This window comes from Branchiostoma belcheri, unplaced genomic scaffold, assembly GCF_001625305.1.
Source record: "Branchiostoma belcheri isolate BF01 breed outbred unplaced genomic scaffold, Haploidv18h27 scaffold46, whole genome shotgun sequence".
NCBI lineage: Eukaryota > Metazoa > Chordata > Leptocardii > Amphioxiformes > Branchiostomatidae > Branchiostoma > Branchiostoma belcheri.
The window spans coordinates 938,240-961,705 of NW_017804087.1; the positions used below are offsets into that span (position 1 = coordinate 938,240).

Genomic DNA, 23,466 nt, shown 5'->3' on the forward strand with positions numbered 1-23,466 from the left:
CTGCGCGGCTGAGAATTTGTCTAAAGCCCCACGCCTTCCGCCAGATTCACACCTCTGCCAGGGGTGTCAGACATGAAAGGGCTTCGCCGTCTCACACCAGTAGTTTTTCTTTCTTTTATTCCAAGGTGAAGGCAGCTGCAAGCTGTGTACTACTCTACAAGTAGATGTTTAGGCTTATTTTTGACGTTTTTAAGGCGTTTTTGTACTGTCTCTTTTTAATTTTACGGTAACTGTCTGGCCAATGGCAATGAATACTTGGTCATTTTGATACTGTTCTGCAGCCACCATAATCTAGATATACGGTCAAAATTGACGCGTGATTGTTTAGGCTTATCTTCAAGCAGATGTAGGGTTTGATACGTGTTTTTAGGCTTCTTATGCATATTTCAACACTATAAAAAGGATTGAAACAGCGTTATTGCGCCGAAAAAAAGGTTTCATTGTTTTATTGCGCCGAAAAAGCCTCTCTGACAGGTTCATTGAGTCAGACAATATCAATTCAGCTTTGCAGTATTATATATAAACCTGACAGTGTTTATTCAAAAATTAAAGCGACTTTGTAACACTAGATACGATTGGCTGTACTTTGTACACAAAATGGTGTCAAGAATTACTTCACCCAATGATATCAAAGTTGATATAGTGAACTTCACAGTCCAATGTTACAAGCACAGATTTTTTATACAACTTAACGTTATTCCTAAACATTTGTGATAAAGCTAAAATTAAAATTTCTGCAAGTTTACTTCTGAAAATAACATAAAAAGCCTGAACAGCATTCTTTTCCAAAATGTTCAAAATATACAGTTCATTTGTCAAACTTCATTCAGTAAGACTAATAGAATTCTATTGAAAATAATGTTATATTAGCATGGCTTGATATGACATTATGCAACTACCAGTTCTAACAAAATAGGAATTAAAAGTTCCACACAAAAACATCTGATGCCTACTGGCACTTAATATGAAGTTCTAAACTTTTTAAAACATACAGCATATGGCATTAATATTCCTGTGTCATACAATACAAATATTCTCATTAACATAGTATCATAAGTCTATTTTGACAAACATAAAAAGCATTCTGAAACCTTGCTTGGAAGTTATGGCAGAATTAAATACAATATGTACAAATCTTAATGAATGGTATTTTCTAAGATAATATCTATTTGTGTATTATTCATTCTTTACAAATTCAACAACTCTGACATATAACAAGAATTCATATGATGCCCTCTCAGAGGGATTCTGACTGAATCTAACTGTAAATATATCAATAGACAATCTATTACATAGTACAGAATCCAGAGGTGTTTATGGTGACATAATGTCTGGCCATTGAATGAACCATCGAGTGAGCGAAGCTTGTACTTTAAAACCATTGTTGAGCTGTGGGGTTGTGTGTCTGTCCAGACAGAGTAGGTTGACAGCATGCGGGTGGGGAAGTTTGACAGGCACAATGACAGGTCAAATGGTGAGGCACACGAACCACAGAAGTTTGACCGAAATCATATCCAGTTGCTGAGTAACTGTTTTTTTGGCGGATCACAGAAGTGTTACAAATATACAATGACTGTCCTATTTTGCAGTACATTCATTTAATAGAGGCCCTATTCTCAAGCCCTTTAATGCACCATCTAGATACCTAAAGCATAACACACTACCAAAATGTACAAAAATTGGCCTTTTGATTCTTCTATACTCAGAGACGCCTGCTACCGCGGCATAAAAGATTGGCTTATGTAGACCTCATGATCAAAGGAGAGGGATACACCTCAGGAAATCTGGCATATCCGAAAGATCTACATCGTACAAAAGACGAAAAGTCTCTGAAAGGCACGGACATGTACACCATTCACTACAGAGGGGTGCCGAATAAGAGCAACATACATGTACTGTACCTACATAGTCCCATAATTTACTTGTGGGGGAGGATCTAAAAAGTTACAACTGATACTGTAAATGTGTTTACTTTTGCGGTGGTTTTATTTAGTGATAGGACGAAATCAGAGTTTTTTGCGGAATTGCAGTTCAGACATTTCTGTAGTACAGTAGTCGTACAAGGGGAAATATACTGAAAGAGTTGTTAATTCATGATTTAGAGGTCACTCTGGAAATAAAACCACTGCAATAGTTTAAATATTTACAGTATCAAGGTGTAAGCAAAGGATAATACATGTACATGTAATACAATGGGAGCAGGTCATCAATGTTTCAATGCTAATATTGATAAAGATTTGCAGTCCCTTACTATTCACACTTTAAACTGAGTACAAACATCTTTTCCTAGGATTGTGTCTTTCTTCAAAATAAATTGTTGGAAGACTAGCTCAATTACATTGCTATAAAATTCTATGAAAACCAATTGAGCTAAGCTAAATGATATAGTATCTTTCTGTTCCAATAACTAAATTTTGAGACCATAGTTGTCATTGTCATTGGAAGATTTTTTAAAAACACTAAAAGGTCATGAAATTTGCAACCCCACTGTGATATAACTAATTGGTCCCTAACTATTGAACACTAGCTTTCAATGTGTTGTTTCGTTATGCGACTTCTTGCATTGGCCGCATGTTTCCCTCAGGACTTGTCTTGCGTAGGTTCCCGCGGAAGTCGTGTTGTACGACCGCGTTGCTCTCCTCTGCCGGATGCGGGGTTAGCGGGATGCCGGTTTTACGCAGTTTTCCGCGGAAGTCAAATATGACAGGCTCAGACGTTCCATTCTGTTTTGCTACTGCTTGTTGCACTTTTCTCAGGACTGGCTTGTTCCTACAGAAAAGGAGGAAAAAATGTGTTTTACAAATAAAACAAGAAATCAAGGATTTCAGACTTCCTGGAATAATTTTGGGTTTCATGACCTTCAACACCAGTTTCCAGAGTCAAGATCTGACCTTTTGACCTAGGCCTTCTATCATTCTGCCTGTTAATCTTCCCCCAGCCATGTGCTATCAACCTACTCAGTTAGGACAAACAGAAACACAAACCCACAGCTCAGCCACACAAATACTTCTAAATTCCTGAAACATTAACAATCTTCATGCCTTTAGGAAATGCTGTACAATATTCCCCTCAAAGGTTCATTTAAATTCACGAAAACCCAAAATACTTCCCTGGAATCTCTGATTTCTTGTTGACTATACATGTATGAAGATGGGTAGATATTTGTGAAATGGTAATGACCTTGATACAGGAGTCTATACTTACGCTGCTGCTTGAGCTATCTGCTGCTGCACAGGGTTGGGTACAGGTACAGGTACAGGTGCAGGCTCTGGGGACGAGGGTGTGTTGGGGGGAGACCTGCTGGTGATACTGGTCCTGTAGAAAACATGCCATTACAGTCAAACCTCCTCTAACATGGCCAATATGACCACTTTTTGGTGATCCCTATAAAGATAATTTTTCCTATGGACACAAGTATGAAGAATGATGTCAATAGAGAGCACCTGTCTAGATTTTATTGGATCTGAGTAGCCTTCTTGGGCAGTTTCGATTGTACATTTTAGAATGATGCTCTGACTTAAAAGCTTGATATACTATGTAATGTTTGACTTTGGCTAATGATGTGAGCAAAAGGGCTGGAAGCAATCAATAAACAAATCTGTCTGTTTAAAAAAAACTTGTGAGGGAAACTGCAAAATATCACAAACAGAAAGGCAATGAAAAACCTACTTTTGCTGGTGGTTGGGGATGGGCAGTGGTTGGTCGGTTGGTTTCATGATGATGAGTTGTTTGACCACAATAGGTTTGCGCTCCTCTGATTGGACGTTGTTCTTCAGGTTGTGATAGTACTCGTCGTCCTGTGGGCTCACCACTTGCTTCATTTGTCTGAAACAGTTAGGCAGGAAGTTAGGTCAAAGGTCCCAGAAAAGGTTATCTCATTACCTGTCTTCAATTTCCCAAGCCACTGTATGCATGTCTGTTGTTTTATGGGTGTCAGTAGGAAATTGCATTGATAGAATCAGCCAGAAATTCACAATACTGGAATTCCTGATTTTTTAATGGTACTTCTATGCTCACAGTTTTCACAGTCACTTCTGTACCATGAACTTATGATTACCTCTAACAAATAATTTATCTTTCGCCCCTCTCCTTGCTACCATGAACATATAGTTCTGTGAACACCTCCATTTTTCTCAGATCACAAAATTTTGAACCTGGGGTGAAGTACCGTAATTAAAACAAGAAATTCATTACTACAACTGTACTCTTAAATATTTTAATGGAGGTACGAAATCTGTGAATTCTTTTTTGAGAAGAACTTACCCTGTTTTGGACATTTTCCGCCTGTAGTTGTGTCCGTCGTTCTCTGAGGTGACGTTTTCGTAGTACGCCACGTCCTGGAGTGACCAGGGAGACTTGACCGCCGCTCCACCTCTCTTCACATGTCGGCTGCGCTCCAATGGAAGACGTTCTGTCAAGAAAACAGACAGATTTAGAGAAACTGTGATGCAAACACTTATCACCTACAATCAGACATACACTTTTCAACAGTGATTCTTATGACAGACTGATCAAACTTTTGCTTTAAGTTTTTCCTTTGGTTCAATTTTTAATAGTAGTTCTTGCAGTCTTTCGGGACCTATTTTAGAACATTGAGTGACAACTTTCTAGATGGAGATTTTCTAGGTAACGAAATTTATAGATGACCAACCATGGTAATTCTTAAGTTTCTTTCTCTAAAAGTTGACTGTAGCAGCTCTCCATAATAATAGGACTTTTCACACAAATATACCATAAATACACCTGTAACGTCACATGTGTAGAACCCTGAAAAGCTTCTCACCTGAAACATCAGACTCTGTCCGCAGCCGCTGCTCGCTGATGTCGTCCTGGAAGACGGGAGAGTTTAACCGCTGCTGGTTTGCCATGGCCTGCTGTCCGTACTCTTCTACCTGTGGGGAACATATGCAGGGATTGTCAGTTACATACTGCAGATGCACACTGTTAAACACAGTTAACTTTGTTACCCATAGTTAACCTTAGTTACACCTAGTTAACCTTTGTTAACCTAAGATACCTATAGTTAACCCACAGTTTTTCATTCCCAGGGCCAACATGCCCCCAAGAAATTATACTACCAGTTAGGCCAACTTTGGGCCTAGTGTGCTATAGCATCCAGGCTAAAGTTGACGTTAGTCTCACCTGTTGCATGAAGTATATCCTCTGTATGTCCTTACGTCCGTTCTGCTGCATGAGTTGTTGGTACTGACGTTTGGACAGCCACATGCGCACTGTCTTCTGCATAATCAACACAGCATACTCTCTCCTGGACAAACACAGCATGTCAGATACATTTTATATCAGCTTTAGCGCAACATACTTTCTATATGCCCTGCATTTTTGTGTTAGTGGCAGGGAAAAATGTGCTTTTCTTGCCAAAGCTAAGGTCTGAATTGCAGGAGCTTAAGATTGATTTAATGGAATTTCTTGTGCCAAATGTACGTTTGCATCCCTTCTCAGATTCTCATCATAAGCTCAAGACGATTTCATTTGTTGGTTCTCAAATTTAAAAAAAAATTCTCAACTAGAAAAACCCCTGTAACATGAATGTACAGCCATCCCAAATTCCCCACTCAGAATTGTTACCTGTCCATAATCTTCTTCCACACAGACTCTGCCCTCTGTCTCTGTAGCTGTTTCCTGGCCAGGAACCCCCGTATGATAGACTGTAGGACCACAGCAGAGTGCTTCCTCTGGGTCAGCTCTGACGTGTATCTTCTCCTGGCTCTGTAGCCTTTGTATGCTGTAATATTGTCAAGATATAGGAGATTTACATATATCTCATTTACATACTTGGGATGACTTAAATGAAGACTTTGCCTCAAATCTTTAAAAGATGTCACTGCACATGCGACTGTTTTTAGACAGCTGTAATCCTACCTTTTTGTATAGTGACTGCAGCAGTCTGCCTCTGTCTGACTGTAGTCTGATATTTCTTTCTCACCAGCCATCCACGAACAACTGAAAGAACAAGAATATCTTAATCTTACTTCTAAGAAAGATACATACCAGCAATGAAAAGAATAGAGCTACGTGGGGGAAACTTTGGGAAGTCCAAGAATGTACTGTTGGATTGAAAGCAGCTCTGCCATTCAACACTACAAATGTACATGGACTACTAGTCCTAAACAGATTTGAAGTAAACATAATACTACTGGGGGTAAGTACTGACCTCTCTGTAGCAGAAGCACACTGCTGTTCTTCTGCTGACGGTATCTCCTGTACCTGCGCATGTGGAGCCACCTGCGCACCTGTGCCTGCACCAGCACGATCCGGTGGTGCACCTGTTCCACCTGCCTCGTCAGCTGTTCCACGTGGTAGTACTTCAGAAACACCTGCCAGAACAAATGAAAAAATAAAATCTTAAAAGTGTAAAACAGTAAAGACCATATCTGTACTATTTTTATTTTTATTCAACTTTTCTTTCAAACTTATAGTTATATACTGATCCATTATCAATATAACAATTTTTTCAAATAAATAAGGCAGAAAACATAATATTGTACATGTTGAAAAGTGATTAATATTTTTCTTCCAACACAGTTTTTGACAACTTCCCACATACCTTAACCTTCTCCTTGCTGCCTAACCCCATAACCAATACAAAGTTGGTGCCAAACAGCTACTTTAGCAGGCTAAAGGTTAAACAATAAGACTGTGTGTACCTTGGTCTTGCCCAGTCTCCAGTTCTCCATCCGACAGTTCTGTAGAATCTGCTGACACGTCTGCTTACTGGGGGGAACCTCCTTACCAGGGCTGTAGGCCACCATAGCATACCTGTGAGGGGGAAAACAAATTCTAATCTTTATCTGCAGTACTTTCTAAGGTCAATAGAGGGCACTGCTACACTGCTGACTAGAACAGTGACCTTTACACATAGCAGTGAAAGGGACTAAAAAGTATAAAGGGACTAAAACAATACTTTTTAGACTCTGTTGAATGGACATTAGTGAAGCATCTTATTACATAAAACACTTTCTCTGATTACATTCTTTCATAAATATAGGTTTCAAATGATTACAAAACTCAAGAACCTTTAAGAATTGTATTTTGCAGTCAAGTTCTAAATGTTCCTTTTTCATGTAATCATTTTAAACATTTATCCATATATCTGCCACTTTGAAAAGCTGTGTGTTTGCGAGATCTCTAGTGCAGCACTACAGGTATGCACAGTTTAGATATGCTGGTGAACAACAAAAACGTAAAAGTAAAACTATCACAGACATTTAAGTATTGCTGTTACAGACCTTCTAACAAAGTCCTGGAAGGCGATACGATGAGAGTACCCCTCCCTGCGTATCCGTGTGGTCTCCAACACTCCCGTGTACCTCAGCTGTATCAAGACCTTCTCAATATCAAACTGCCCCGGAATCTTGTCATTGTTGGGCTTGATACACCTGAATAAAGGAGAAAACACAAAATCAGACTCAAACATTGTTACCTCCGTAAAATGTGCGGTATGTTTTAAGTGTGTTTGTTTGTTTTAGCTCAGTTTGTTATCACATGTATTTCCACACGTTAGGCACCTTGGGGACACATAATTATAGTATATGTGTACTCAATAATTTATAACCAGATAAAGCATTTATTGTTATCAAAATTACTGCAATTAGATAAGCCAGCCATATTAAAATATGCAGCCTAACTTCTTATACACATGCTAATTTACTTGGCACTTTTAAGGTTAACTTTATCATTGATCACTTATCATTGATGTCTAAATCCACCCACCTGACAAACATGGGCATTCCTGTCTCCATCTTCTGCAGTAAGTCCATCAGGGAGTACTGTCAGTTAACAGGAGGAAAGATCTCACATCAGTACTGTGTTTTATCCTTCATACCTTCTTGGTTTTATAGTTTATACAGAAACAAAGACTGTTCGAGATACAACTGCCAGCAAATCAACTTTCAGCATCAGTAAACTTTTAAAAGATAAAAAATATGGTTCCCTAACAACTTTGAAATCAACTGTAACACAAAGAAAGTAAAACTTATCCCTTACCCTGAAGTACAGTGCTACAGTCTGTTGTGTCCTTCCCACACTGTCTTCTGGACTCAGCAGTTCTGTTGTGTTGTTCTGTAACAGGACAAGGTTTCAGATTTTTCACAGCAGCTCATATGTATAGCATAAACCCCTGTCAGTGAAATTTATGCTAAGACAATGACAAGAATACTGCTAATAATAGCACAACATTTGTGGTAGCAACTCCATTACAAGTCTTTTTTTTTTATGAAATAAAATTAAAATCCTACCTTGCTATTGGAAGCGTTGATCGGCCTGATCCTGACGTGGCTGACTCGAGGCTGGCCTGAGGTACCGTTGCTCCCCCTGGTGTTTGCCAGGTTACCTGCAGGGAGGGAAAAACGGCAGCTAAATTTTCTGGATGAAATTTTTGTGGTGGTTTTATTTTCACAGTGACCTTGCCACCAGAAATTCAGAACACCACAAACTGTACTACAGAATTGTTCCAACTGCAAATTTGAAATACTGCCAAAACCTAAACTAAACTTACTCCCAAACCCCAAACTAAAACGATTGCAAAGTTAAGTGCATTTACAGTATGAGAAGGCCCACCTGTCTTAGTGAGAGGGTTGAGGAAGAGCGAGCGGATGAGTTTCCTCTCCGACTGTCGGAGCAGCAGGACGACATCGGGCGCCAGGTAGTCACGGTTCTTCTCCAGGAAGTCCTTAGCATCATACACAACCTGACAAAAAGACATACTCTTACTTAGGATTCTAGCCCAGTCTGGGTGCCATCCTACATAGTTTCTGATGGCTCCCTAATGTGGTACTGGTAGCCAGCGACATTAGGGAGCCAGAGGAAACTACGAAGGATGGCACCCAGGCTAGTTCTAGCCAGGCTAGTTCTAGCCAGCATCTGTCTTTCTTGCTACTCAAAAACTCAAAATTGTGCCCTATCCATCATTTTTGACATACAAAAATCAGCACATAAAGAGAGGTCCTTAAGCTAACCTTAGCTTACCAGCAACGTTTGCTTACCTTCCCTGCATAGTGCTGCACCCCAAACACCAGACCTGATCCTTTAGGTGTCCAGTGGTACTGGCTACTGATGTGTTTGTTGAACTTTTCTGATGAAAAAGGAAAAAAACAACAATTATACTAGGGTTACAATTAAACAAACAAGCTAATGGATTTAATTGTGAAATAAAATGACAATTTGAGCACTGAAGCTGAGTTGAACAACTAAAACAAGGGGGATCAAGTAATTGAGATAGAAAACTGGTAATGGGGAATAGAAAACATTCCTTGAAAAACATTGCCTTCTGTACCTTAGGAATCAATATAGAAACTCTTTATTACTTACCAACCAGTGATTGGTCAGAAGCTTGTGGAAAGCGGGACTCCTCGTCCAATAGCGCGAGCATGCCCAGCGGTTTCCCCAGAAACATGTTCAGCAGCGGCCGGTTGTCCTCGTACATGACGGCGCTGGCCTCGATTCCCTCCTGTTTGTACTCAGCCTGGGGAAAAATATGGAGAAAGGTTATAAAATATAACATGTTAATTAGTACATCTCTGAAACAAGAAATCAGAGATTTCAGACTTCCGGGAAGAATGCAATCCTTCCTGAATTCCCCCATGTCAACCCAATTCCTGCTGGCTAATTCAGTTTCTATGAAAAAACAAAATCCTTATTTCAAGCATCACTGAGATACGAAATAGAGATATTCTATTACAGTATTCACTGTTCACAAAACATTGCATTACAGGTACTTCTTTCAGGTCACAGATCAATGCAGCAGTGCCCTCTATTGATCCAGTACAGTACTGCAGGAAATTTCAGAAACACCCACCTGCTCCCAGGCAAAGATGTGCTGGTTGAAGTAGTACTGCAGCTGCTCGTTGGCAATGTTGATGCACAGTTGTTCAAATGAATTCCTTTTGAAGTTCTCGAACCCAAAAATGTCGAGAATGCCGATGACACAAGTCTCCACACTGCAATAGTGCAAAACAATAGAAGAATAAAAAATCATATCTATGCAACAAGATGGTTTACCTTTTGCAAGACTTGCAAGCTTGTTCATAGCTTCATACAGTGTTCTAGCCAGCATTCATTTTTCCATAATTTGACAGAATTTTGCCACTTATGACAGACCAAATTTTTGCCCAACCTGTCATCTTTGACAGAAAACCTGTGTGTAAAGATATGGAAAGAGATGTCATCAAACTAAGCTTAGTCTACCAGCAAAATTTGCCCCTCAAAATGCTGGAATTAGAGTTTCAGAGGGTCAAGATTTCAAAAACCTCCTTCCCCCTTCTACGATAAAATTAAGCTCCTGTGAAAATAATGACTTTACAGTAGTTTTCCCTACCCGTTGTCCTTATTAGGCCTCAGCAGTGTGTTGATCTTGTTTACGATCCAGTCGAACAGTCGTCCGTACAGGGCCTTAGCCATGGCGTCTCTCACGTCCTTCGCCTCGTCCACGGTGTTGTACCTGACGATGGTCTCGCCGCGGGCCACCACGCTGTGGGTCGTCAGCGCGTCACGGAGTTCCTCAGGGTTCACCGCGAGAAGGGTGGAAGCTGAAATTGTGAAGGGGGAAAACCGTCAAGCTTTGCTCTCTGCTTCTTGCTTGTTGCATGCACAATGTAGATCCAACAGTAAACAGAATTGGAAAGAGAAAGAAAAAGAATAATCTTGCTTATGTATGGGAAGCCTAGCAAAACATGTATGAGTAGGGACAACCTAATCAAATTTATACTTTTGGTGTTAATCAATTCCCTATACAGAGGTTTTGATTTTTCATGTTTAAGACAGAATATTTACAGCACATTTTCAACAGAATATTATTTTTTGACCACCCTAACTCACCCTTGTTGAGTGTCTTTGGGTTGACCACATAACTGTTGGCTGTTGTGTGTTCGTAGTCAGCGTTGGCAAACTCTATGTTCCCCACATGTAGAATTCCTGCCAAGATGCTGTACACAGAGTGGATCTCCTGTAACACAGAGAGAATCAACCTTTAAAGATATCTAGTGCAATTTCTGGGTGGCAAAACTTGTTCTGGGGCTATTTCAAACACTTCAAGTATGAAATGCTGACAAAACTGTGCTAATATGTATCTAAACAGCATTCCCTTTGACAATGATTACAACCAAATGTATACCTCTCCACTGAATCCAATGGTTTCTAGACATTCATGGATGGCATCAAAACGTTCCCTGTTGTTTGGGTCCTGTGCTATGGCTGCCATACTGCCGACATCATTGGACAGGTACCTGAAAATACAGGGGACAAAAATTCTTATTCCAATGTTTTCACCTTTCAAGTAGATTATTAGATATAGCTATCCTTGGTGTTGAACACCTTCTACATACATGAAATCACACCTGTCCTTGGTGCTGAACACCATCCACACACAGTCAAGCATGCCTGTCCTTGGTGCTGAACACCATCCACACAAAGGCAAACAAACCTGTCCTTGGTGCTGAACACTATCCACACACAGGCAAACACACCTGTCCTTGGTGCTGAACACCATCTACACACAGGCAAACACATCTGTACTGAACACCATCTACATCCAGGCATCTCTACTGTCTCCATATCATACCTGTATGTATTTGTTGGCTCTAACAGATAACCATCCTTTCTGGCCAGTCCAGCAAAGATGTAGTAGAAAATATGGAAGTTGCTCTCTCCCCTGTAACAAAAATAGATACATGTTTCACATTTAATGTATTGTCTTGGTTTGCTGGTATACTTTCAAGTAGAATTCCTGACCATCTTTCTGTTTTGACATATAAACTTCAGCATAGAAATTGTCCAATAGAAATAGCATGATCCAGCATTTATGCTAAACATTCTTTTGTTCCTCAGTTACACATTTTTTTATTTACAACACTTACAAATTTTTCCTCAGAATACTTACGTACATGTATTTTTTCTTCACAATATTACATGTTTTTCCTCACAATACTTACTTACATGTATTTTTTCTTCACAATACTTACATATTTTCCCTCAAAATACTAAAATATTTTTTTTCCTCAGAGAAGTATTTTTTCCTCAGAGAAGTATTTTTTCCTCAGAGTCAGTCTAGTCGCACAATTTTTCCTTGGGACTGAAAAATTAAATTTTTTTTTTGTATATTCAGGGATATTTCAAGACCACACAGAAGCACACATGACTTACGGCGCCTGGCTCACGACTCTTGACTTCTCCAGCAGGTACTCCGACAGCTGCGCTCCTGTGACGGCCCCCGCGCCCGTGAAAATCATCTCCAGGTACTTGCCAAAGCGTGAGGAGTTGTCGTTGATGGCAGTTTGCGCGTTGCCGAAAGCCTCGAGAAGTGGGTTAACCTGTAGTACCTTTCTCTCCAGGGCTCTGTTACTGGCCTGATATATGGGGAGGCAGAAGGGGGAGGGGGGCAGTAAAAAATTTGTAGTTAGTAACTTAGTTTGTTCAAATATGCATGCATTAATGTATTTTAATCCTGCTAAAAAGGCAGACACCTATCTTTAATTACTCTATAAGTTCCTGTAAGGCATCTATACATTTCTTTATGAACAGGTAGCAGAAGGGGAGGTTCTGTTACTGGCCTGATATATGGGGAGGCAGAAGGGGGAGGGGGGCAGTAAGATATTTGTAGTTAGTGCTGTCTTCAATTGCTTTAAAAGTTTCTGTGAGACCTCCATACATTTCTTTATGTTGCTATGTACAGGTGGCTGAGGGGGGGGGCAGGGGGTAGTGAAAAATTTCAGTTACTTTGTTCAAAGATGCATACATTTCCTATTGGCTACAAAGATAGTTTGATTCTTCATGCTGTACATTCATTCTAGTTACCTTTCCGAGCTGTGTGAGTTGTTGCACCAGTAAGTTGGCACTGACTGTCTTCCCTGCACCACTCTCACCACTGATCACAAGGCACTGCAAAAACACACACATAGTTTAGTCTAAACACAGTTTAATACAACTTTTTATCTTTAATAAAGCTAAGATTATAGCCATTCTTAAGATTACAAATGCTCGCTTTCAGTAAGATGGCCTGGATGTATTTTTCATAAACGTAACACAATTTATACATTATAAAAGTATACATATGAGTAAGAGATTTATGCAGTAAGAAAGATGACATGCTCTTATAGTCATATATTGAGGATGAGCAACAGAGAATGCATGTTTGCGTCAACCTTGGTAGGGTAGTAGAAAAGTCATGTCTCTTGAATGTGTGACAGGGCATTAGACAAAAGGCATTATACATATAATAAGCTAACCATTTTCAAAGCTTCAACAGTTTGAAGGTAGAAACACACTGCATGTGCATGAAGTGTAAAAGCAAGATGTGAAAATGCCAAGCTACTATAGAGGATCCGTACGTGATGATTGGGTTGTGTTCCGTGTCTGCGCCCCATCCCGTGCCACGGTCGGTCCTGTACGCTATTTGCCATGAGCTTAGGTACAAGCAGCAAGGAAGGGAAGGAGGGATGGTTCAAAGAAAGGTGGAAGTAGAAACTAAACCAATAGTAGATACATGGTAGTTCAACAAGTAGTTTGTTCTAGTGACATGCAACATATCAGCAATTGGTAACAAGAAATGAGAGATTTTAGACTTTCATTTTTTTTGGGTTCCGTGACTATCGAGTTCACCCCATTTCCTGTTTCTGTCCTTTTGACCTATCATGCTGCCTGTCAATCTTTCCCACCCATGCACTGGCTACCATTTTTCTCATATCTAACAACTACAGTATCAACTACAGAGAGGTCCAGCAGCAAGCAACATTACAGCTCTAATAGTAATAAGGGAAATGTATAGAAAACACAATACAAAGCTGTAGTAAATTTATACTTATTTTCAACAAATTTCATTTGTTTTAACCTTCTCCTTGCCACAATGCTACCCCAGCAGGAAAAAGGTTAAAGTTGCAGACCCTTACCTGGTTGTGTTTGTGATGTACCATGGCCTGGTAGGCTGCGTCTGCTATAGCAAAGATGTGGGGAGGATTGTCCTGCTTGGCTGCTCCTCGATACACCTCAGAGTACTGGAAGAAAAAAAAACAAATTAATTTCTACAGGAAACATTATGAGGCTTTGCTTCTTTCCAATAAAATATGTAAATTATATAATTATATAAAAAAATACAGGAAAGGCTAATCAGTTAGGTTCAGTTCATTTCAGGCTAATAGGGTTATCTGAGGTGATTGTTGATTGGCTGATGAATTGATTGATTGACAGGTGGATTCATGAGAAGTCCCTCCCACCTCATCAGTGTACATGCCCAGGTCCTGGAAAGGGTTGACAGCGATGAGAATGTCTCCAACGTAAGTGTAGATCTGTTCTCTCTTGTAGCGTTGGTGCAGGTGTTCCACTATGATATCCTACAAACACAAACTCTGTTAGATCATTATGTAACAGAGGGGTGGGCATTCCAGTGTGGGGTGGGAAACATCCATATAGAAAATACATGAATATCATTATTAGCCACATGCTTGTGCTGTATTATTTATACAGGCATGAAAACACGTGCACGTGCATGTATTACACATGTATGTGCATGTGGAACCATCAACAGTCTTACACACCTTGTTTTAAAGTGCTAAAAGCAGGCAAAACACCATCAAAATGCCACAAAAGGTCACAAATATTACACCATGAATGGTACACCTTTTTTGAGAAAGCAAGTGTGTTATCAGAAGTTTATATACCCCTATATACACAATACGATAACAGATAACGAAAATATGGCACAGGACAGTGGAATGAAGAATAATGCATAGGAAACAATCATTTTACAAGCATCTTGAACTGAGTGGTGGTCAAATATAAGTGAGACAATATGTTGTCATGTAGACAGCCTTATATTCTGACACCCCTAAGATCTAACATAAAGTTAGGGTTGTCAGAACATATATGGGTGTAATTGTGTAATTGTTGTGACATGGAGGTTTGGGTTGGTGAGGGGGTGGTCCAACCAACCTCTGCTTGCCGAGTCCAAGAGGAGTTTGTAAGGGACTTGAGCTACGAGAGTCCAGCATAGAGGACAAAACAACAGGATGAGACAGACTACAGACAACAGGAAGACAGGACATTCAGACTTGGACAGGAACTTATGCTATTATTGAAGAAACAAATGTTAAAAATCTGAGTTTAAAAAGAAGGTTACTTCCAAAATTCTCAATAATTAGGTAAGTGGCAAAAATTCAAGGGACTGACAATTACTGACCACAATGGCCAGGTAGCTGAAATGCAAAAGTGACTGCTAGCCCTTAGCAAACAAACAGCACTGATATGTGACTGTCAGTAACTCATCAGTTACTGTCAGTCTCATTTCAGTAACATTTCAATACAGCAGCTTAAGTGTCATCACTATAATGCAACTGATGCTTTGTAAAAGTCATTCTAACTGATCTCTTACTGACAGCACTGTCATGCTACTGGCAATTACTGAAATGCTACTGTAAGATACATTTCAGTACTGATGGTTTGCTAAAGGCGTAATGTACTGTATTTTCAAGAGAGAGGAGCAAAAGCTTGACAGGGTCTTGAAACAAGCTAAGGCTTGTCAGTCTGTGAAATTTATGACCATGATAGGCCAACCACTTTAAAGTAACTTGGATTCCAACAAGCTTTTTTTATTGCATTCAAGAGCACAATGTAATCAAACTATACTCACACAATACTTCTTATCATCATATGCTTGATATTCTTACCTCATCTAAGGCTTCCAATGTTGCCAGATCATCCACAAAGTACATTCGGGTCTTTCTGCGGCAGGACTTGAAAAGGCCGTGCCTGGACAGGTGGAAAAACATTTCAGAAACATCAGTACTTCATCTTAAACCTATTAACTTAACAACTCCCACCTGGTTAAACACAGAACCTTGTGTTGTTTAACCAGTGGTAATACTGCCGAGCGGTTAACTTTCATCTGGGCGCATCATTTTCTTTTTCTAGTGCAGGAACGTGACAAAGGGTGTTTGTATTTAGCACAGGACTACAGTAGATTGAAAAGATGGCCTTGGTTTGGGCATTTTTAATGTAGTAACTTTGATAAGTGAGCAATAACGAGCACTGAACACCTGTAAGATAATGCTTTTATCAAGCCATTATTGCATTTCTAAAATCACATTGAGGAAGCTGAATGTATTCTTAGGCTACAATGTAGTTTCACAAATAATGCAACTGGTTTATAAGTTAGAGTACAGATTCAGTGTACTACTTACATTGTATAATTGTTACTTATCTCAGTATATTATGCCATGGTCAAGTAGACTTCCCCCTCTAGTTACTGTAAATTTTTAAATGTTTGTGGTGTAGGTTTTTAATTTTCAAATTTTTGCAGTAGCTCTAGCCATTAAATCATAATACCACAAATATGTATTTTATATTTCTACACTAACTGTACTTAATAGTTTCAAGTACTTAATAGAACATTTTTATACCGCTTACCACTGCAACGCTAAATGCATTTTACACACTGTAGAAGCCCTAAAACAGCCATCATTAAATGTATCATCGTTACACATATCTACCTGCAGGTATCACAAGCCAAGCGCCTTATCCATGATTGTGTAGCAATGAGAGGGGGAGGGGGGTGGAACACACATAGAACCGTGAGCAACAATCAACACACAAACAAACAACGGGAAACACAATTTGCATTCAAAAGTCAAGTCTTCAATTCAATTTCGTTTCTCCCTGTCATTTCTTCCAAATTTCACAAAGCTGACAAAAACTTGTTGTCACTTTCTAAAGACTTTTTATCAAGAATGACTAATATTGGTCAGTACTCAGTGAAGTCAAAATATATATTTACCTTCTACTTCTCTTATCAAAATCCTCACTTCAATTCTTTTGAACATACATGCAGGACAAGACAATTAAAGCCTGGACAACATGATAAGTGTGTGTGTTGAAGGTGGAACAAATGTAACACCTTGCCTGGACAGTGTACATAGTGATACACACAGATATCATGGCAAATAACATACTCATTACAAGTTTTCTGTCACTCAAATGTTAAATGCTGTTGGAAAGTATTCTACTTGTTATAAAATGTCTATCTTCATAGCTTCATATGCTTGGGTCATGTTCATAGATTTGGAATTATACTGTCTTAATACTAAAAATCAAAAACCAGGTTTGCTTCAGAATCTGTCACAGTACTATGACAATGCTCTACCAAGAATATTACCGTCTAAGACTTTGCATGATGTTTTTATGGTCAATTTTGCATCTAATCACAGACATGCATTATCTACAAAACCAAAGTTTTAATCCATCTTTCAAACACATTTCTGCATCACATCTTGGTTAGTTGATTGGTTAGTTTAGGATCATAGGAAATGAAGACTCGAGGCTTACTTTGTGGTGACAGGTACGTGAGGCTGGACCTTCCCCAGACGAACGTTGATCTCCATCTGGTCTAACAGCTGCTTACGAACCACAGACGTGTCATCTCCGATCTACAGAAGTACAAACAAAAACTTTTAATTAATTCAGCAACAAGAAATCAAAGATTTCAAAGTTCAATGAAGTCACTTCAACACAGTCAAGTATTTTTGTAAAATGTTTTGTTTTATTCATTTTTTGTTTATGATTGTGTTCCTCCACTGTACTTCCTTCCAGCGTGCAGGACCATTTTGACCTCCAATTTGACCTTCCTGTCAGTCTGTAGTATAATATATTCCTATACTGACATTCCAACACAAATTGATAAGAAAAAGATGAGGCATTTTTTTTACTGTAGAGGCAGTGAGCTAAATTACTAAGGGAAGGAAAACCTTTTCCATGACGGACTTGTATAGAGTACTGTAGTTTCAGACTAGAGTTTGTGACTTTGCTTTTGAACCAGATGGATATGAGTTCGAATCCCAGCCAGTTGTCCTTCACCTGACTAGCACGCGACTACTACGGGCTGCAATCCCTCAGATCAGAAATGAACAAATATTGAACTGCTCTTAATTTTATCAAAGATGTAATATTTACTCTTACTGTAGTTATGTATCTGTACACATCAAACTATTGATCAAGAAAGCTTTAACTGAAATCATTGTTATCTCAAGAAATCTTACAAGTGTTTCCTTATTTATTTAGTGCATCAAGTAGTTAATCATTTTCTATTTTGACATAAAAGAGAAGAGCTATAAATGTCAGCATGTTGACTTCTTTATCAGGTAACAAAAAGAACAATGTGTAGACAGCTTCCTGCTATTGTTTCCTGCTACAGAAAAACTACAGAAAAAGTGAAAAACTTTTGAATACAAAACTTCTATTTTTCTCCCTGTCAAGATGCTAAAGAATCCTAAATAATGAAATAATAGGGATTTGGACATTGAATAATTCAATCACTTGTATCTTGGCTATCCTATTAGAATGTCTGCCATATATTGGAAATGGAAATCAATTCACCTATCTTGAGTGTAAAACATGGTGTCACTAGTCTAGTGTTTTATTTTGCTCAGGTACAGGTAGATGTTCAGGTTTGGACCTGTACCTAAAAAATTTTACATGTACAGGTATTATGTACAAAGCTTTACTCCCCATTTTCAAATTTGTTCTGTTCTCAGATAATTGAGCTTGTATAGGATTAAGGAGAACTTAAAGACGTCACAGGGGCTTAAGACAGAATAGATGCTTCAGTTGAATTACTTAAAGGAATATTGTCCTTGTGTCACTGACCCATGTACTGACTTGCAAAGTCAACTTAAGGATTAGGTTACGTCTTAAAGAAATACACTAAGAAGAGCACACTTCAAGCTTTCAACACATGTTTTAAGTGAAGTACACAAAAGCAACAAAGTATCATCTTATTTCACTTCAGGTCAGCCAGAAAGACACATTATGTACCAAGTTAAGCATGAGTTGAAAAGTATCTTAAGAGTACAAACAGACAAAAAAGGACACATGTTTAAAGCATTAAGCATGATCACTAATAGTTTTCACCTGAGTCAAGTGAGGAAATAGGTGTAAACTTTAAGTGCCTTTCCCAAGGACACAACATTGGGGCCTGCCAGGGATTCGAACCCAGAACCTTTAGATTCCAAGTCAATAACCCTACCCCTGCATGTAAGACCACCTTGCCACCTTTTTGATCTGTTCAATGGTATGTTACATAGACTTAAAGACAGCAAACACCAATTAAGTACCAGAAAAACACTTTGCAATGACTCACATAAAAGTGAGTGCACTGGTTAGAGACCCTGTCGACATTGCAAACTCAAGGCAAATTTGCAGTGGTCCCCGGCCAGGATTTGTTCAAAACTTGAATCTTGACTCAGCAGTTTTCAGTGTAGTGAAGTGTAAAGAAAAGAATGTAGGTGGCTACCTAATGCAAATCTACAAGTTAGTATCTTTATGAAGCAGTAATAAGATAGCTTTGTGAACAGTACAGTATCTGACCATTTAACCTTCTCCCTGCTACCTAGCACCATAACCAATAGAGAACTGGTTGCCAGACAGCTACTTCAGTATGCTAAAGGTTACTCTAATGGATGCTTTCTCAATGTTGTAACTTTAAATTAATCCAACACAGAGGAAACAGACTCTACTTGGCTTAACCAAAATTCTCTGTCAGAAAATATCCAGAAACATTTGTAAAGCCCTTTGCACAGATAACAGCACCTATTCAGTCATATATCACCACACAATAAAACTGCCTTCCTCTGATAATGCTATCTACAAAAACAAAATGGTGGTCCTCACAATCATATAATGTTATCAATACAAAAACAAAATGGTGGATATGATCACACAATGTACTAGGTCATTGTAAGGTTCTTCCCACTTTTATTTAACAGACGACAATGTTTGAAGCTTCTTGAATTCAAATGACGTGAGAGATAGAGTTTCAATATTTGAGTTAAATCTGTGACAATGGCGATTATGTCAACATATCTGAAAAAACGGTGTGTCACAAGGTCATAGTTTCTTTTCAGTTTGACATCTGTGTACGTCATTGAGTTTGGCATATATGCTTCCGTAGCAAATACTTGTAAGTAAAATTTTCAATCACAAACATGAATGTTTTTTTACTACAGATGCCGTCTATATATTGTAGAATCATGTTTGTCTATTCCACCTAAAAAAACTGTCCCAAAAATTTGCTGACAGACTTAGAGTATGAATGAATTCCTGAATACTAATCATAATACTGAATATACCTGTAACAAAAACAAAAAAAAGGGAATTATAGACTCGATGTGTCTTAGTTTGAGCTGCTTAGTTTCCCTTTCTAACTGCCCAGTCTTTTTTCAAGATTTGAACCTTTTTATTCCATCCTCAAAACAGTTAGATTCACACAAAAAATATCTTTATCTTTGAAGAACATGTTGTGCTCAATTTTAATCTTTTTGTGGAAATCTTAACACACTGTCAAACATTTACTCAAAGATAAGAACTAAAACTCACAGCTATTCAAGTTTCCCAGCACAAAAGAACTTAATTAAGAATAAGTTATTGCAACAATGAAAGCTGCATTTCTAACAATAACATAACTCTTTTACATCACATTAGAAAAAAACTTCCACACTAAACAATTGTACAGAACAATAAAAGAATGTAGAAATCCCACCTACAACAAATGAACTTAAGTTTACCATTTAAGTTATGGTACAATAGGTATGTTAGTCACAAACACAAAATTTACAAAAGAATTCGAAATGTTACAACTCTTACCTCAAAGTGGACGTGTAAAGAAGCCATAATTTTTCTTTCGATGATAACTTAAGACATTTAAGAGAAGAAAATGACCAGGAACATTCTGTTCTAGTGTCCAGTAGAGCTGAGTGACAGGGGTGAGCTAATTGAGCACAGGTCAGGTAGTGGCTGAAGTAGGGAGGTAAACCATTACTGCACCAATCAATACATGGGGACGGGTGTGGCAACCAACCACCTGCCAAACATGGAGGCTAAACATGGGGGTTTCCAGGACACATACTTTTGCTTATATCTTTGCTGAACATATAAAGAAAGTATTGAGAGTCTAGACATTTTTAACCCACAAAATCTATTCTTGAGATTACTTTGATGGAAACTCTATAGGATAACTATCAAAACTGTTTGAAACTATTATTAGCAATAAATTTTACATGTAGTTAAAGAACACGAGCAAAATCAAATGACAATTATATTAAGTATCGAATTCTTCTGATACTTTGTGGTTAAATCTGTTAAAATCAGGGAGGTTTTTTGGTTCCTATAAACACAAAAAATGACTATTTCTGAGTGTGTACTATGGAAGGGGGTGTCCTAGGAATGGCACATTTTGGTTGACAGCTTTTTTAAACCTTTACAAACCACGAAGTTTATCATTTTCAATGACTTTAAGACTCTTACTATGAAATAGGGAATTTCTAAATACATAATGCAGAATTCCAGAAGACTGTCATTGGTTGTTGGTTCCTGTCTTTGTTTGCACGGCCTGTTTGTGTCTAGGTGTGTCCAGTTTGTGCACAGTCTTACGCACGCGAGAAGTGACAGTGAAGATAAGGTTTATAATGTATCGGGCACTACATACCAGGGACGGTCCAAAGGGCCTGAATGACAGAACACACAGCTTTGATAGCTGTCCGTTGTTGTTCGCTGTTTGCGCCGTGTTACGATGTAGTAATTGATGTTTGAATGACCTTCATCTATCAGGTCAAGACGACCAAGAGGACATTTTTGTACAAATAAGATATTTGGATATTTGTCTGTTGCCTTATTGGAGCAAGTGGAAAAAATGCATGCTTTAAGACAGAATCAGCAAGTTTTGCCCAATCCATCAGATCAAATTATTTTCATCTTTGACAGATAAAATCAGTGTTTTAAGATATGGAAAGAGATGTCATTAAACTAAGCTTAGTCTACCAGCAAAATTTGCCCCCAAAAATGCAGGAAATAGCATTTCATCAGGTCAAGATTTCAAAATTTTCCTGGGGAAGAATCTTACATATACTAGATGTTATAAACGGGGTTGGTTCACTATTAGGCCCGCATATGGAGTCTACAAAGAGCCTGCAATTATTTGTCAAGAAAACCCACCAAGACCCTTTCAACCTGTAAAGGCCCAAATGAGGTCAAAAGAGCCCAAATGATGTCAGCTGACATCTTTGTTCTACCGCTGTGTCAATTTCTGCAGACACCTTAAAGTTTGTCAACCCTTCATGACATCATCGCCCGTCCCTGAGTCTTCACACCTGGTTCTGGGGACAACAAAGTCTTAAGACGACTCACTACACCTGAGCACATGTCTTAAGCCGGGCCAGCTCTAGTACAAAGGAAGCTGGGAGAAGGGAAGGAGTAACAAATGTTAGATGGGTATGACATGTTAGATGACTTAGATGGGTATTGTGTCAAGTGAGCCAACTACATGTATGGCACAAACATAGAGCTGGATATTTAGCTTGGCTTAGAAGCAATAGCTTCAAGAGACAATTTTGTTTTTTCAGGCACAAGACTTTTTTCCAGGTTTTAATTTACAAGACACAGATTCTGATGTAAAAATAGGAAGGCATTCTCCTAGAGTAGTCATACCTACATGTACTTACCTATTACAGTGTACAAACAGTGTATGTTCAGTAGTCAATTTATATTTATGATATGCATGGTTTCCTCTTTATTTCAGTATGATTTAAAAATAGATTTTGAAGCAATTTTTGCTTCTTAGAATCATTGAAAAATAATGGACACCCAAAAGAGACATTTTTAAAAGACAAAGACTCCCTGGCATCATACCATTTTAAGATTATTCTTATGTTCAAATGGAGTGCAGTAATCTAATATTCAAACTGGACTTTGATATCTCCATTGGTAGGAATCATTTTTTAGATCTACCTGAGTGTATTACTACATGTATTTCACTTATTGCCTTCTAAAACTGGGGAAAAACAGATATTTCATTTGAATCAGCCTTAGCTGCTTTAAATCATGAGATGTTTGTGACAGTTTTATTTTCACGATGGCATTTTGTTGCAAATTCATCCCACTGTGAATATGTGTTTTCCTTTTCTTTTGTACTACAGAATTGTTTCAACCTCAAACTTCAAACATGATCATGAAAACCTCCCTCTTGCCACAAACAGAGCCTCAGGGTCTGCAGAAGTGACTGCATTTACAGTTCAGGTCTGTGTTGCCATAGTTACCTGTGTTAAGAATGGATGTTTCAGTAGCTCCGCTACCGACGGTCTCAGCTCAAAATCCTTCACCAAACACCTGTGAAGAAAGAAACATAAAATTAATTACATTTTTACTAACGTAAATGAAGATTGACGAGAACACAGGATTAAGAACTACCTCCAAAACTGATAAACAACTAACAAACAAGTCCAGTTCAAAAATACATTGTTTTACATGTAGAAAAACACATTGACTAATTTTGATATGACTCTAATATGTATTAACTGTTTCTTTTCTTTGCTATACTTTAGGAGATACAATGCCATATTCAATACAGAAACCTCAAGTTAAAGAGGGTAAGAAAACATAGCAACAATTTGTACATTTGTAATAGATTGTTACTTTTAT

At 38.4% G+C, this 23,466-nt stretch overlaps 1 protein-coding gene across 1 annotated transcript in view; it reads right to left on the reverse strand.

Annotated features, from left to right (window-relative positions):
• Positions 1-375: 375 nt before the first annotated feature.
• LOC109478908 (myosin-IIIb-like) overlaps positions 376-23,466 on the reverse strand; it is a 38,141-nt gene continuing 15,050 nt past the window's right edge. Inside the window, exons 10-39 of the mRNA XM_019780718.1 lie at positions 23,085-23,156; positions 17,326-17,426; positions 15,672-15,753; positions 14,223-14,339; positions 13,899-14,003; positions 13,341-13,415; positions 12,808-12,891; positions 12,157-12,359; positions 11,576-11,665; positions 11,129-11,240; positions 10,834-10,960; positions 10,334-10,544; positions 9,815-9,956; positions 9,328-9,481; positions 9,003-9,091; positions 8,578-8,707; positions 8,256-8,350; positions 8,005-8,079; positions 7,732-7,787; positions 7,248-7,397; positions 6,666-6,777; positions 6,173-6,335; positions 5,881-5,961; positions 5,587-5,743; positions 5,143-5,266; positions 4,784-4,892; positions 4,264-4,411; positions 3,670-3,825; positions 3,205-3,315; positions 376-2,769 (exon numbers count right to left, since the gene is read on the reverse strand). Of these exons, the coding sequence (XP_019636277.1) occupies positions 2,547-2,769; positions 3,205-3,315; positions 3,670-3,825; positions 4,264-4,411; positions 4,784-4,892; positions 5,143-5,266; positions 5,587-5,743; positions 5,881-5,961; positions 6,173-6,335; positions 6,666-6,777; positions 7,248-7,397; positions 7,732-7,787; positions 8,005-8,079; positions 8,256-8,350; positions 8,578-8,707; positions 9,003-9,091; positions 9,328-9,481; positions 9,815-9,956; positions 10,334-10,544; positions 10,834-10,960; positions 11,129-11,240; positions 11,576-11,665; positions 12,157-12,359; positions 12,808-12,891; positions 13,341-13,415; positions 13,899-14,003; positions 14,223-14,339; positions 15,672-15,753; positions 17,326-17,426; positions 23,085-23,156 (3,654 nt within the window). The 3' untranslated portion in view covers positions 376-2,546. The remainder of the gene's footprint in view (positions 2,770-3,204; positions 3,316-3,669; positions 3,826-4,263; positions 4,412-4,783; positions 4,893-5,142; positions 5,267-5,586; positions 5,744-5,880; positions 5,962-6,172; positions 6,336-6,665; positions 6,778-7,247; positions 7,398-7,731; positions 7,788-8,004; positions 8,080-8,255; positions 8,351-8,577; positions 8,708-9,002; positions 9,092-9,327; positions 9,482-9,814; positions 9,957-10,333; positions 10,545-10,833; positions 10,961-11,128; positions 11,241-11,575; positions 11,666-12,156; positions 12,360-12,807; positions 12,892-13,340; positions 13,416-13,898; positions 14,004-14,222; positions 14,340-15,671; positions 15,754-17,325; positions 17,427-23,084; positions 23,157-23,466) is intronic.